This window comes from Peromyscus californicus, unplaced genomic scaffold (genome assembly GCF_007827085.1).
Source record: "Peromyscus californicus insignis strain IS unplaced genomic scaffold, ASM782708v3 Scaffold_5__1_contigs__length_169319896, whole genome shotgun sequence".
Taxonomy (NCBI): Eukaryota; Metazoa; Chordata; class Mammalia; order Rodentia; family Cricetidae; genus Peromyscus; species Peromyscus californicus.
In genome coordinates, this window is record NW_026294573.1 from 10,871,100 (window position 1) to 10,886,990 (window position 15,891).

At 41.1% G+C, this 15,891-nt stretch overlaps 1 protein-coding gene across 4 annotated transcripts in view; it reads left to right on the forward strand.

Moving 5' to 3' along the window:
* The window catches only part of Prdm2 (PR/SET domain 2), a 112,532-nt gene that overhangs the window by 14,148 nt on the left and 82,493 nt on the right, over positions 1-15,891 (forward strand). For 3 of the 4 annotated variants that reach the window (XM_052718892.1, XM_052718893.1, XM_052718894.1), the window contains exon 2: positions 3,184-3,257. The exons of the other annotated variant lie outside the window; for it this stretch is intronic. In XM_052718892.1, coding sequence (XP_052574852.1) covers positions 3,249-3,257 — 9 coding nt within the window. In that variant the 5' untranslated portion in view covers positions 3,184-3,248. The remainder of the gene's footprint in view (positions 1-3,183; positions 3,258-15,891) is intronic. 4 annotated transcript variants of the gene reach the window in all.

A 15,891-nucleotide genomic window follows, 5' to 3' on the forward strand; every position in this document is an offset into this window, starting at 1 on the left:
CAATATTTTTTAAAAGGTACACTTACGTTATTTTTGCATTGATGTATGAGTGATGCATGCCTGCCTCTCTCTCTCTCTCTCTCTCTCTCTCTCTCTCTCTCTCTCTCTCTGTGTGTGTGTGTGTGTGTGTGTGTGTGTGTGTGTGTGTGTGTGTGTGTGTGTGTAAGTGGGGGATTGGTTCTTTCTGTTCACATGTGTTCTGGGGATTTAACTGAGGCTCTCAGGCTTGGTGGCAAGGGCCTGGGTTATGAAGTTTTAGGTATGTAACTTACCATGTTGGGAATTGAGAGAGAGAGAGAGAGAAAAAAAAAAAAGAATGTGTTTTTTTAGCAGTTAGGAATAGAAGTGATAGAGAAGAGGGTCCCTTGAATATAGATATGTAGTGAACTTTTAAAAGAAGGTGTTGCCAGGCGGTGGTGGCGCATGCCTTTAATCCCAGCACTCAGGAGGCAGAGCCGGGCGAATCTCTGTGAGTTTGAGGCCAGCCTGGTCTACAGAGCGAGATCCAGGACAGGCTCCAAATCTACACAGAGAAAACTTGTCTCGAAAAACCAAAATAAATAAAAAAGAAGGTGTTAAGATCTTTATATTCTCCAACAGGAAATAATGAGTGGGTTTTGTTTGGACAAGGAGGGATCAGGCAGTATGGGAAGTCTTAGATTACGCTTCATCATGTAACAATTTGAGTCACATAGTAGGTTTTTCTTTAGTAGAAAAAGTTGCCATTTATTAAGATAATGCGTCAAAGAATGAAATGTTTTAAGTACTGTACTGTTTTATCTGTCCAGTGTCACATAGCAGATAACTCTGTTGTTTGAATTGTGCCTGTGAGCTAGCAACTACAATGGATGAGGAAAAGGAAAGAAGAATGTGAAATAAAGAGGGAAAACCAACTGCAGAGCAGATGGAAGGAGAGGGTAGCCCCCTAGGAAGCAGCAGCCGCACCCCTCATCCACCAAATCAGGTGTAATCTGATTTGGTCTTTTAATAAAAAACTTGGAACCAGATATTGGGGTAAATGCTGAAAGATCAGAGAGACAAAGGAACAAGCCACTGCCACGTCTCACTTCACCAGCTCTACGATGTGTAAGATGTCACACAGGCCTAGAGGAGCTGATAGTAGCCAGTAGACATTGTATGGGGGGCAGGTATGCCTGTCTAAGAGACCATTAGTAACTTTTCAGACTTTAGAACCACCTTCAGGCAGGATAGCAGATTAAGTCTCAGGCAATAGGGTGAGTTGTGTTTACTGTATTACATGTATCCTGGGGAAGGTCATATTGAATATCTGTGAAAAGATGCTCTGTGTTAAACTTTAAAGCAGTGATTCTCAACCCGTGGGTTGCGACTCCTTTGGGAGTTGAACAACCCCTTCATGGGGGTAGCCTAAGATCTTCAGAAAACACAGATACTTACATTGTGATTCATAACAGTAGCAAAATTACCATTATGAAGTAGCATGAAAATAATGTTATGGTCGGGGGTCACCACAACATGAGGAACTGTATTAAAGGGTCGTAACATTAGGAAGGTTGAGAACCACTTTGAAGGAACTGACTCCATGGGTTGTCCTTCAGTTACCTTGACATTTTATCTGTTGAATATACTAAGAGTTTATATTGGCTTGGCCAGAACTGACTGACCTGTGTAACAAGATGGAATGCTGTGGAGTACATTCCTTGGGCACAATACACATAAAAATGAATTCAGATGAGCAGGGCCATATTTAAATATAATACCTTGTTGTTAAAGGTCACCAGGTGAGTCGGGTCCAGCAGCTCAAGGAAAGAACAGAAAGTCAGCTGTTCTCTAAGCACTGTTGCCTCTGATGGGGCAGGCATGTCTTCTTCAGTCTAAAACGTGGGTCATTACATCACAAGCCTGTTGTGTTATTGACAATCACCATATAGGCGGTGTCTTGTGGACTAAAGATGTGCATGAAAAAATAAGAGAATTATACTTCCTGATGCATGTGTGTGTGTGCTTACTGGAGACATTTACAATGTTACAGTGGAGGGTCTACCAAAAGTGGTATGTTTCACATATATGAATGATATAAACTGACTCGAGGCATACATTGTATCTTTATTTTTAATCACTAGTTAATTAATTTTTTGGGGGATACTATCTAAAGTAGCTCAGAGTAACCTGATTTTCCTGCTTCCACTTTTCAAGTGCTGGGATTAGTTATGAGCCACCATACCAACATGGGCATACATAGAAAAGACCATCTGCATAGACATTTTCAAGATAGCAGTGTTACATAGATCAGGCTGGCCTTGAATTCCAAATCCTCCTGTCTCCACCTAACTGCTGGAATTACAGTATGACACCACACTGGGCTAGTAGATTATTATTATTTAGAAATGAACACAGTCACACACTACTTAAGGGTGTGATCTAACAATGTATCATTGGGCAGTTTTATTTTTGAATGTCATAAAGGTACTGGTATGACATTGCTGAGACCAGTGCTAAACATGAGGCAATACAACAGTCTCATGGGATCCTCATTGTGTATGTGGACAGTTGTTGACTGCACTATTGTTATGAGGTATGTGACTGTATGCCATATGTATTTACAAGAAGAAATTTTGTTGTCATCTTACTATGCCGTGACTATGTCAAACAATACTTTAGAGAGGCATAATTGTAGTTCTTTCCAGACCTCTTTTAAAAGCTTTGCATGGTACTGCCTGCTTTTTATTCTTCCCTTTGAAGAGAATTTCATGTGGCCCTTTTTAGTCAGTCCACCTTTCTGCTTCAGGAGCTTGAAAAACAGAGTAATGGAGTCTAATTGTGTTTGCATGCAGCAAATACTAAAAGCAAAAGAAGGATGCCTGGGTTGCACACCACTTACATCTCTAGGCTTTGTACTTCTGACTATTAACAAAGCCGATTTATTTCTCCAGGAGTGATGCAATTCTTAACCCAAAATATGATGTCATTCTGCTGATTCTGCTTGGTTTGTAGAGTACAGTGAAGCCCTAGTAGGGTTTAGTGAGAAATATAGTTATTATGATAATGAATCTGAGAAGTTAGTTGTCAGTATGGACTGAGGTTGACTGGCAGGGGTTGCTTTATGAATAGCCCTTGGAGTATATTCTGTTGTTCATATGCAGTTTTAAATCACTGTAAACTTGTAGGCAGGTGCATATTACAATTGTCTGTTTTTCTTTTTAGGGCTCATGTAATCAAAGAAGTTTCTTTGTTGTGTGTATCTTTACAGAACACAACAGGAATTGAAAATGCATCAGGTGAGTTTAAACATAAAATTTATACAAATTCATGACCTAGATGTTAGGCCAGCTATTGATTTTAAAACATAGCAACACGCACATACCCTCATTCCTTCCTCTTGGATGTTTGTGTTGGTTTCCTCACCCCATTATCCGCCGTTGCTCTCATAGTGTGAGTGTGTGTGTGTGGCGGGGCATGTGCATTGCTTGCTGTGGTTTGCTGCTGTTGCTTTGCCTCCTGAGGGAGACGAACTCTTAGGAACTTTAGCTCCAGATTTCCCTTTTTAACCTCTCTTCTGCCACATTCAGTGTGAGGGGTTTGTGTTTCTTTGTTTGGTACATATTAAGCTTTTATTTTCTGAACTTCCTATTTTTCAATTTTCCAAGATTGAAAGTCATTTTTAGAGACCACAACTGATCAGACAGGAACTTTCAAGTATTTTGTCCATGAAAGTCCTTTGTATAAAATACAGAAGGCAGATACTGAAATGTAAGATGTTTTTCTCTTGCAGGAGGGTGTGTGATTACTGGGAGATTAATCTATTTTGCTGTGGATATTTCCATAACCTCAAGGGTGTTCTGATAAGTAATATTAGCTATGTGATTTTAATGCATTCTAGAGCAATATTCTTATTTTTTGTCTCATTCTCACAGTTATAGACATTTATGGATGCTAGAAATATTCTCCTAAAAATTTTTGTAAGCGCACCTTTAATCCCAGTACTTGGGAGGTAAAGGCAGATGGATCTCTGTGAGTTTGAAGCTAGCTTGGTTTACATATCAAGTTCCAGGACAGCCAGAACTACAGAATAGAGACCCTGTCTCCAAAAAAAAAAAAAAAAAAAAGAAAGATTGATTTATGGATGTCAGAAACATTCTCTTAAAATTTTTTATAAGCAACTTTTAAAAGAGATGAAACACAAAAATGTAAAGTATGTAAATTTCTTTTTTACTTCATAGCTTAAACTCTGTGGACTTGAAAACATTTTGTATCTTATCAATTGAAACTTTAGATATCTTTTTGTCATTTCCAGGTGTTTCTAATTAGAAACCACAAGTATAATTTTGTGAGGTGATGAGATTTAATACATTCTTTCCTGTGTTACATTGAGAGAGGTGAAATTGTTGGAGTGGATCTTTTTTATTTCTTTTCATTGCTTTCATTATCAGAAATAAACTTATTTTAATATAGAGGACTATACCTCATAAACATGAATCTGGCGAGCACATGGGCACATGGTCTCTATTATAGTAATAGTTGAAGATTTACTGACATGCTTTTGAAGGCAGATTATATTCGAAATGGTGAGGGGATAGGGAAAAAGCAGAATGGATTTTCAGTCATCATACATCAGAGGTGTATTTATGTATGCATTTCATTTTTTCTCTTATTTTAAGATTGATTCTTAATGTGAACCTGGTCACTCAAAGGCAGTGGCTTTTCTGTAGTCTGGGACTTGTTAGAGGAGTCAGTCTGGGCTAGAGTGATGGTGACTTTCTGAAGTGAATTTGAGTGTGGACTGTTCTTGCTGTGTTTTGTGTTCATTTATTATCTGAGAAGCTGACAGTTAAGCTTAGGCTTAATTGTGCATTGCTTTTCATTCCCTACTGAATTAGTAAGATTTCAAGTGTTCTTGGACCTTATTATTGTTATTTTCTGATACTTTACACTTTGCTTTAATATCCCAATTGTGTCGAACAAATAGTGTGTATACTATTCCAAAAGAGTTGTAGCAATAACCATTTCACTTTTTGGTTCTTTAGCAATCTCACGTTACTTTTGACAAGTTTTAACATTAGATCTGTACAGGGCTTCTTCCTTTGATGCCAAGTGCCAGGACGAAAGTATCCGTGTGTGTTCTAATGGCTAGCATGTTTCTTATTTGTGTAATTTAAAGGGGCTGGCAGTGAGGAAAGTTTTATTTGGATTATAAAAACCTTCCACTTTTCCTGACTAAAACTTTTAGCGTTTTCAGTTAAATTTCTTTATTATGCTGAAATATTAAGTTAATCAATATTTTCCAATATTGTTATTATAATAAAAATAAGAATATTATTCAGAATAGTTTACAGCCTTTGTTCTTGTATTTATCACTCTCATTGTCAGCCAGATTGTACTAAAATTTTCCAAATAACTGCACAACAAAATTCAGGTGGAAAAAAGTTTGAACTTGAACAAGACTGACTTATAATTAAAATCCTAAAGTTACTTTATGATTGTTTGGGATTTTCCCTCTAGGAAATGATTAGCATCTCTCTGTTGCATTTCAGCAGTCAAAACTTCTCATAATGGCTGTGATCGCAGAGGCATTAGCACAGACTCACTTTTCTCCCAGGAATGAGCCATTTGAGGCACAGGGATGATCTGGTTATGGTCATGGTGCTTGTGAGAATTCTTTAAGAGGAGCAGTAGAGTTCAGAGCCTGCCCATACTGTACACACCACCTGTCACATTCTGTTGTCTTGGTGTGTTCCAAGTCCCTCCTAGAGAGGCAGTTTGCTAGACTCTCTCTCTGAAGCCATATCTGGGGCTCCACATGCCCCAGAGCATTAGTTCTTTATCTTTCTTCCTCATCCCTGTTACTCATTTAGTACTTACTCTTGCTATCTCTTTGATCTTGAGAGGGAGTACAGCTTGCTGTGCAGGTGAGTCCTTGTTCCTCCTCACAGTCATGCCTGGCTGGCAGGCAGGGTCATGTTTGCCCTCCTTTTTTATTCTCTCCATTTTTTTGGATCATAGCTATCCTTTTATTCACCAGCATTCTACACTAACCCTGTACAGTTGCTCCTGGACTTTCAGTATGGTTATATCCTACTAAACTCATTGTAAAGCCTAAGAAATTACAAGTTTTTTCTTTTGTATTTCAGACTGTTCTAAATTGGAGATCATCTGTGATGTTCTCCTGGTTCCTAGGTTATTTAGTGACATAATGCAAATAGGCTCAAAGTAGTCTAAGTTAGATATGTTTTGGAGTTTAATTCCATTTTGTATCTGTTGAATTCTTAGCACATTTGCCAAGTACTCTGTTAAGAATGTATGTACCTGGGCCTGGCGGTGGTGGCTCATGCCTTTAATCCCAGCACTTGGGAGGCAGAGCCAGGCGGATCTCTGTGAGTTTGAGGCCAGCCTGGTCTACAGAGCGAGATCCAGGACAGGCACCAAAACTACACAGAGAAACCCTGTCTCAAAAACAAACAAACAAACAAACAAACAAACAAAAAAGAATGTATGTGCCTAATTAAAAAAAAAAGAATGTATGTGCTGGGCATGGTGGCACATGCCTTTAATCCCAACTCTCAGGAGGCAGAGGCAGAGGCAGGTGGATATCTGTGGTTTTGGGACCAGCCTGGTCTACAAAGAGAGTTCCAGGACATCCAGGGCTGACACACAGAGAAACCCTGTCTTAAAAATGAAACAACAGCACTGGGGAGGCAGAGCCAGGCGAATCTCTGTGATTTCGAGGCCAGCCTGGGCTACCAAGTGAGTTCCAGGAAAGGTGCAAAGCTACACAGAGAAACCCTGTCTCGAATCCTCCCCCCCCTAAAAAAAAGAAAGAAACAAAAGCAAAACAAAACAACCCCCCCCCCCCAAAAAACAAAACCCAAATCAAAAGTAAACCAACAGAATGTATAAATATTCTCCTGTTAATACCGTATTTGTAAAACACCTTATGAAGTGCAGGCATTAGAATTCCCATTTTATTACTGAAGATGACCATTCCTCTGGAGGAAGGAAAGGAGCTTTGCAGTCAGTAGCCTGTCAGATGTAAAGCCTGCTACTGAGCAGCCAGAGAGTACACTGGGCTATGCAGAGGTAACAAACAGTTCCCCAACTCAGTGGCTTAACACAGCACTAACTTACTTACTTGTCTTTGCTACATACTGTTGTTGGTTGTTTTTTGGCTTTTTTGGGGGGGCCTGCTACCCAGCTTTCAAATAAACCACACACGGTGGCTTATTCTTCTAAATGTCCAGCCTTAGCTTGGCTTATTTCTTGCCAACTTTCCTTTCCTTAAGTTATCCCATCTTTTTGCCTCTGGACTTTTCCCGTTCTCTGACTTCTGTAAATCTTACCCTTACTCTGTGGCTTGCTGTGTAGCTAGGTGGCTGGCCCCTCCAGCCCTCCTCTGGCTACTACTCTCTTTTCTCCCAGATTTCTCCTTCTATGTATCCTCTCTGCTTGCTAGCCCTGCCTATCCTTTCTCCTGCCTCACTATTGGCCATTCAGTTCTTTATTAGATCATCATGTGTTTTAGATAGGCACAGTAACACGACTTCTTAAGAGTTATACAAATGCAACATAAACAAAAGCAACACACCTTAAAATAATATCCTACAACAACATACCCTGTGTAGATTAATATGGTACTGTGCTGCTATAGACACAAGTACAAGGGTCAGTGGAGGCTTGGTCTTAATATGTGACATTAATTGGCCACACTGTTTGGCATATATCATTTAAATTAGTGTGGTGGGGGGGTGTATCTGCTAGCAGAGAAAAATTAGTATTTAAAGACAGCTATGAGGATTTACCGTGACTGCCTTTATTACTAATTTACTGAGTTGCACAGTCCCCCTCATTCTTTGCATAGCTCACATTATTATTAATATTGGCAATATAGTGACTGACTATAGTCACAGCATCTCCCTGTTCTAAACAGTGACCTATGTACGTTACTGCTGTTAACCAGTAGCAGGGCAGTTTAGCTTTCTGTGCTAGTTTTAGAGACCAGTAAAAAAACAAAGAAGCTGTGACCACTCAGTTTCACACATCCAGCTCTGAGCACTGTTCTAAGCCATCTCCACTCCCTTATCTGGACCGACCGACCGACCGACCGATCGTCCTAGGTGTTTATTTGTTCCCATGCACAGAATACCTCCTAGTATGTTGTGGACACTGCTGTGAGCCAAGCAGTGCAGCCTGTATGCTTGGAGAGGCAGGCAAGGCCCTTTCCAGTGGATAGTGAAAGTACTGTGAAGGCAATCAATGAAGCAAGTGCTAGTGAGGAAGCATGGCGGTGGAGTTAGAGGAAGCTCACTGGGTTACACAGAAGGCTGGTCTCAGAGGCCATCTTAGAACCAAGATGGGACACAGCCAGAATTGAAGTGCACACTGATCTAGGCAAAGAAAACAACAGGCAGAGTAACACACGTTCGATCCTTAGGGGAGGGACTGAGCTTGGTTTAAGAAGATTGGTGCTATCAGAGACTCCAGTACAGGTGACACTGGTGTGAGAGTCAGTGCTGTGGGAAGGCATTTGTATTTTATTGAAAGTGCTGTCCGATTTGCTCTAGAGCCAAGGATGTATGGGATGGATGTGGTAACAAGCCTGTTCATTTTTGAGACCTGCAACATATTGGAGCATAGTTCTTCAGTCGGACAATTTAAGGGACCTGCCAGCTTTTGGGAAGAGGCTACTTTTTTTTTTGTACTGTAGATTTGATTTGACTGCTGTTTTTTTTCAAGGTTTTGTATAAGAATTTTCTGGTGTGTGTGTCTGTCTGTAAACTGTTACTACAATCAGTTGTTCCTTAATCAAATGCAATTAAATGCTGTTTTAGTATCTTGAAGCTTGATTGATTCTTTTCCCCATTGATTGTCCTAGTATTAGCTTGGAGTACCCTTCTCAGCTCCCCCTCCCCCCACCCCCATTTTAAAGAGACAGATTCTGGCTATGTAGATTGGGCTGACTTCAAAGCTCAGTCTTGTTCGGAAGTATAAACAGGCAAGAATTGTTTGAATATTAGATACCCTAAGATTAAATCTTAGGTGTGTTTTGTTTGTAACAAGTGCTGTGGTGATAATTATTAGCCTATTGCAACAGTGATGTATAGCTTTGCATGAAGGATTCTTCTTTTACGTTTTTTTTTTTCTTTATTTTTATGTGTATGAGTGTTTGCCTGCATGTATGCATGTGTATCACATGCTTGCCTGATGACCATGGAAACCAGAAGAGGGCATCAGATCATCTAAACTGGAGTTATAGGTCCTCTGCAAGAGCAGCAACTTTTTTTAACCACTGAGCTGCCTCTCCAGCTCCAAAATACTCTTTTTTTTTTTTTTAACAGATTTTTTGTTTGTTTTGTTTTTATTTTTGTGTTTTGAGACAGGGTTTCTTTGTGTAGCCTTGGCTGTCCTAGAACTCACTCTGTAGGCCAGGATGGCCTCAAACTCACAGAGATCCACCTGCCTCTGCCTCCTGAGTGCTGGGAATAAACACATGTACCACAACCACTTGGCTCCAAAGTATTCTTAATGTTAGACCCTGCTGAGTAGAATCTCCCGTAATCCACTGCTCTCTTTCAGTATCTGGATCAGATTCTTTAAGTGTTTTGGTGGGTTAAAACTAGTGTGATAATTTGTAGTTACTTTCTGGGTAAAGTGTGTAAGTGGAATTACTACATTCTTGTGAAAGGCCAATAAAATTTGCTCATTCGTGTGTGTGTGTGTGTGTGTGTGTGTGTGTGTGTTACATACGTTTGGTTTATTGAGACAAAAAGTCTCTCTACATAGCCCTGGTTGTCCTGGAACTCACTGTATAGACCAGGACAGCCTCGAACTCACAGAGATCCCCCGCCTCTGCCTCCCAAGTGGTAAGATTAAAGATGTATACCACCATACCCAATCCTTATTCTTTTATTTTTTAAAAGCCAGAACCATTAGTCCATATTGCTCATGTAAAATGTGGATGGCACCTTCTGTACTAGCCACCATTTCAGCAGAGTTATTTTACCAATGGCAGCTGTCAGCTGGCAGAGTGTGTGGAGAGAGGGGCTGTGGTGAGGGAGGAGAGGCTGGTTCTGAGTCCACATGGAACCATAGCAAAGAGGGATGAGGTCAGTTTCATGGGCCTTGTAAAAGACTAGAGGGGATTTTGCCTGAGGGATGGGAGAGTTTTGAGTAGAGAAATGTTTGAATTGGGTTAATAAATAAATCTTAATTAAAACAATGTATTTTATATTCTATTATATTGGTATTCCTGTCCTTTAAGTCTGATATCCTAAAGGTTCATTTTGGTTTAGTGATGATTTAAAGATTAATATGTCTTTAGGATCATAAATTATGAGGTCAGCTAGATTTTTATGTCTTTGCATGTAAATTAACTTTTCTGTCTGTAAATATACAGTATTTAAAACTTTAGTTTCATACACTTAAAAATACTTACTCTATTTATGTATATGTGCATGTGTCTGTCTGAAGGTGCCCGTGGAGGCACTGCATTCCTTAGAACTGGAGCTCCAGGCACTCCTGAGCCTCCTGACGGGGATGCTGGGATCCAGACTCTGTCCTTGAGATTTACCAGCAAGTGCTCTTGACCGCTGGACCAGCTCTCAACCCTGCTTAGTGTTTTCTTGCAAGGAGATGTTTAATAAACATACTTGGGTTTCCTTTACTGTGGACATTGCATTTATTCCAGTTGTTGTATTTTTAAAGTTTGATACTGTTTTGTACTTTAAAGTGTTTTCCCATCATTTCCATTCTTGTTGAAATTTAGGGCTGCTGGAGTTTGTCCTCAGTAGTACTGTTTTTCTGCTGCGATGTTTATTAAGCTCTTTGTTGTTGTTTGCCTTAGGTTTCCACTGTGGTTGTATGTTATTAATACTTTCCTGCTTCCTCAAATATTTGTCTCTGAGCTTAAATTTTAAATTGTTTGATATTAAAGGAGACTTATAGGCCATTTTTTTTCTAGATTTTTTTCCTTAAGTGTGATTTGTGTGCAGCATAGTGTACCTATTTGACACACATCTGCACACATGGAGTTATGGCCATTCCCTGGCTCCAGGAGACTTCTCTTTCTCAGGGCTTCTCTTGCCGATTAGTCCTCCACTCTAGCTAGCGGCTCCTGATCAGCTCTGTGTCTCCATGGAGTGGTTTGTCCTGTTCTCGAGTGTCATAGACATGCAGTCATACAGAGCATGTTCTATATTTATCTTCTGATGGTTTTGCAGTCTATCCAGGTTGTTGTCTGCCTTGCAGCTTCATTTCCTTTGCAGAATTCTTTTGATACCATCGGAGTATTTAGCCGAGTCTGTCCATAGGTCTGATGCTACCAGGTGGTTAGTTCTGTGGTGGTTTCTCACTTTCATTTTCGTTATCTTCTTCCCTCTTTTTCCTAACACTAAAAATAGTCTGTCTTAGCATATACTATAAATACAAATTCAAATCCTCAGACTTAAGAAGACTTCCATAGGTACTCCTAGTTGTTATGATTTAGATCTAAATAAATGTCTAGTTTAAGAAATTTATATTCTAATGATGGTACTTAAATCTCATGTTAAATCCTGTAATCTGCTAGATAGCAGTTTTTTAACAGCAATTTTTATAAAACATGGATATGTTTTTTTTTTTTTTTTTTTTTGAGACAGGGTTTCTCTGTGTAGCTTTGCGCCTTTCCTGGAACTCACTCTGTAGACCAGGCTGGCCTGGAACTCACAGAGATCCACCTACCTCTGCCTCCCAAGTGCTGGGATTAAAGGCGTGCGCCACCACCGCCTGGCTGTGTGTGTTTTTTTTTTTTTTTTTTTAAATGAAACTGTTAGATTATCTGAAAATTGAAAAAAAAAAAAAACCCAACAACTTGGGTTGTGTTTCTTTATGTAACTGGAAAGCTTTGCTTTTTTGTGTTGTTTGGACATGGATGATGTGGTAGACAAGCATTAGAGCAGTTTTACTGTACCTTATCGTGTGGTCTTTGGTCATTACCCATGTTCAACTCTGAAAGCCACTCCCTCTGTAACCTGACTGATTTCTTGGCTTTAGCTTGCTACCTGATGGGTAAGGGTAGACCTGTGGTTACAGTCAGTGGTAAATGGATTAGTAAAAGGAAGCCTCCAGGCTGTAGCCTGGGAAATGGGAACACTGTGTAAATTATGTCTGCTACTTCAGCCAGCAGCTACATGCTGGTTCTGCCTTCTAGTGCCTTTGTTGTTGTTAGTTTAAAATCTTCATTTATCATTACTGTTGTGTGTGAGTGTATAATGTGGGCTGGGGGTGGGGGACGCACATATGCCACAGACTGTCAGAGGTCAACTTTGAGGAGTCTATTATCTCTTTCTACTGTGGATTCTGGGATTTGAACTCAAGGCATCATGCTTCCATGGTAAGTGCTTTTCCCTGCTGAATTGTCTTGCCGGCCCTCTAATGCCTTCTAATTCCTCTTATTGCCAACTTGAGCTCAGACTTTTGCTTGTCCCATTACAGCAACCTCATGGGTTGTGATGCTGAGAGCTTTTCCATAGACCTTGAGTCCTGTGTGTCTATGACATGAAACTCTTGGAAACTCAGAAGGAGCGGCCATAGTGGGTTGTTTCTCCTCATGAATAAGCTGGGATTCAAACTGAGCTTGAAAAGATGAAGAGGACATGCTTGGTTGGAAGAATGGAGGCCTAGGAGGAGTAGCAGCATAAAAACCTGCCCTAAGAGAGACCCCCCCTGATCTAGAGGAGGAAGAACACCGAAGCTATGCCTTGTGTTTGTCAGGGGCCAGGGCAAGATGGGAACCTTTTTAATTCCCCCAAAAGAATTGTGGGATTTTTGTTTGTTTGTTTCTTTTTTGTCTTTAAAACATCCAGTAAACCAAATAAACCCACCTCACAGTCTGTCTGTAGCCTCTGTTTGCTGGCTTTGATGGAAATAGTTTAAAACGTGGCAATTTAGACCTTGGCTTTGGGGGATGGGGCAGGACCTTGAATTTGTATGAGGTAGGGGTGTGTGTGTGTGTGTGTGTTTAACAGGGAGGGGGGCGGTTAGATATATAATTAGCGATCAAACCTAGGGCCTTGCCCATTCTAGACATGAGCCTTAACACTGAACCACATCCTCAACTCTGTTTATGACTCTTGCTGTTGTTAATTTTGATGGGAATACCTGCATATCTCTATAGCACAAATCTTAAAAGGTCTTAATATAAACAAACTCAGAGCCAGATATTGAGGTGAATGCTGGAAGATCAGAGAAGTAGAACAAGCCAGCTTCCCCACCTCGCCAGTTCCTTAGCTGATCCTATTTCCTCAGACTGGAAGCTTCTGAGTCCTCATCCAGAATGAATCTCAGCTGACTGTTGCTCAAAAGCCTAAAAGCTTAACCAGCTAAAAGCTTAACCAGCTAAAACCTTCTAGTTTCTGGTCTTCATGCCTTATATATCTTTCTGCTTTCTGCTATCACTCCCTGGGATTAAAGGCTCACTTCTTGGGATTAAAGGCGTGTGCCACCATGCCTGGCTGTTCCCAATGTGGCTTTGAACTCACAGAGATCCAGAGGGATTTCTGCCTCTGGAATGCTAGGATTAAAGGTGTGAGTGCCACCATTTTCTAGCCTCTGTATCTAGTGGCTGTTCTGTTCTTTGACCCCAGATAAGTTTATTAGGGTGCACAATATTTTGGGGAACACAATACCACCACATGTCTCACATCAACCTGTGGGCTACAGACAGGTCATACCTGCCCTACTTCATTGGCTCACTGAGCATTTGCTGCTATGCATGTGTGGGCCAAGTGGAGAGGGCCTTGCCATTTCAGGCTTCAGGGCAGCAGAGGCCGTGCAGTTGATGAGAGCATCAGCTACAGTAGACTTCAAAGCTACAGGCATCCTATTTGTGGCCCACATTCCTTACTGGAATTCCTTCCCACTTTGCTGACAAAAGCTCATGGGTCCCTCTGCCTCTGCTGTGGCTTCTAACACAAGGATCCATTTTTCCTTGTGTTTGCTTCACTCTGGGATAATGGCATCTTGAGTTCTCTGCTTCCCATGAAGACTGGTCTGCACTTGCAGGGATCCATGTACTTTATCCCTTTGTGCCTCAGACCTTGACTTACTTAGAGCTTCTATTGCTGTGAAGAGACACCATGAACATGGGAACCCTAAAGGAAAACATTTAATTGAGGTGGTGGTTTACAGTTTCAGAGGTTCAGTCCATTATCATCATGGTGGGACATGGCAGCGTGCAGGCAGACATGGTGCTGGAGAAGGAGCTGAGAGTCCTACATCTTGTAGGCAACAGGAAGAGGACTGTGACACTGAGCAAAGCTTAAACAAAAGAGACCTCAAAGCCTGCCCCCACAGTGACACACTTCCTTCAACAAGGCCACACCTCCCAATAGTGCCACTCCCTATGAGCTTATGGGGGCCAGTTGCATTCAGACTTTCATAGACCTCTTGGGCGCTGAAGCTGGACTTTTGCTTATTTGTTCATAACTCCTTCTTCTTTGTGTCTCCTATCCTGGGCCAGAAACCAGTCACAGCTGTGCGTATATTGAACCTGCTTTTGATTGAATACACCAGCCAGTAAGGGCTTACTAAATGCCAGCCACAGGAAGTCTTGTAGGGGAGGAAAGTGGAGACTTGAAGAGGCCTGGCTGATCCTGGTGAAGTTCACAGGCCAACAGTAAAAATGCAAACTGGCACCTTTAGGTGCTAGTCCTAGTGTGGTGTGTGGCTTCTTCCCTGGGTTTGAGGGGGAACTCCATTCTGTTGCTTTCTTGTGCCTCCTGGGCTGGCTGCAGCAGTGATGGCAGATCACTGTGCTTAGGACTCTGAAATACTGCAGTGCATCCTAGATTGTTCTAGTTTGTTCTCTCAGAGGTTAGCAACATCACCTTGGAATGCTGCATCATCCCATGGCTTCTTCCTCAGCTTCTCCAGTGGTAGCATTCACATAGCTCTAGGGAAGTATCAAAACTTTGATTGGTTTGGTATAATTTTAGACTACAGTGTCTAGTCACAAATCAGGAAAGTTTAAGAAATTAAGCATTCCCACATTTTGTCAGAATGATTTTGTCACGTTCACAGCCTCTAGGAAATTTCACTCTCCACAGTGTATGCTAAAAATGGCAGATATTTTCTTGGTGTTATTATAATAGTAGGTCTGACTTTGTGAACCCCAGAAAGGTTGGAGCAATAGGGACAATCTGGGTTTATATAACTGCAATATCACACTGTGTAGTGTGGAGAGTGACTCTTCAGGACTGCCCTGTGGCCCCACCCTAGCCTGACTGGCTTGGATCACCTAGTTCTGCCATACAGTGGCTGTGACGATGGAAAGCTTTCACTTTCCTCTGTAAAATATGGGTCATAAAAGTACCTTTTGGATCTTCCTGGAGTGGTGTCTGATCTCTTCTAAACACTGTTGAGTTCGCTGTGACTGTGTGGTTGTTACGATGATTAAATGAAGAAACATTCATAAAGCACTGAGCACACATTTGCCCAGAGGGAAGAGTGATGAATCTTATCCTCCCTCAGGTCCCCATCCATCTAGCATGAGAAAGACATCTAGGGTCAAGGGACAGATGGCACGAGAAAGCATGTGTTTCTTCAGTTTCCAGTAAGGTCAGACATGGAACATCACATCTTTAAGGTTTCTTGTGTTAGGCAGTGGGAACAGAGGTTCCCCAATGGATGAGCTTCATGAGAAGGTCTTGATTGGCGCTATTATCCATTGTTTCCTTGATACTCAGCACAGTGCCAGCATGGAACAGACACTCAGAAAGTATTTGTTAATGATTGAATGAAGAAAGGGGAACTGTGGCCATCAGTTGGGGATGAGGGAGGATGATTGGCTCTCTTTGCTTTGAGATAGTAGAAAGTTGAGGGCATCAAATCAACAAAAATCAATGAATTAGTTAAGACTACGTAACTCACTAACTTACCACACTA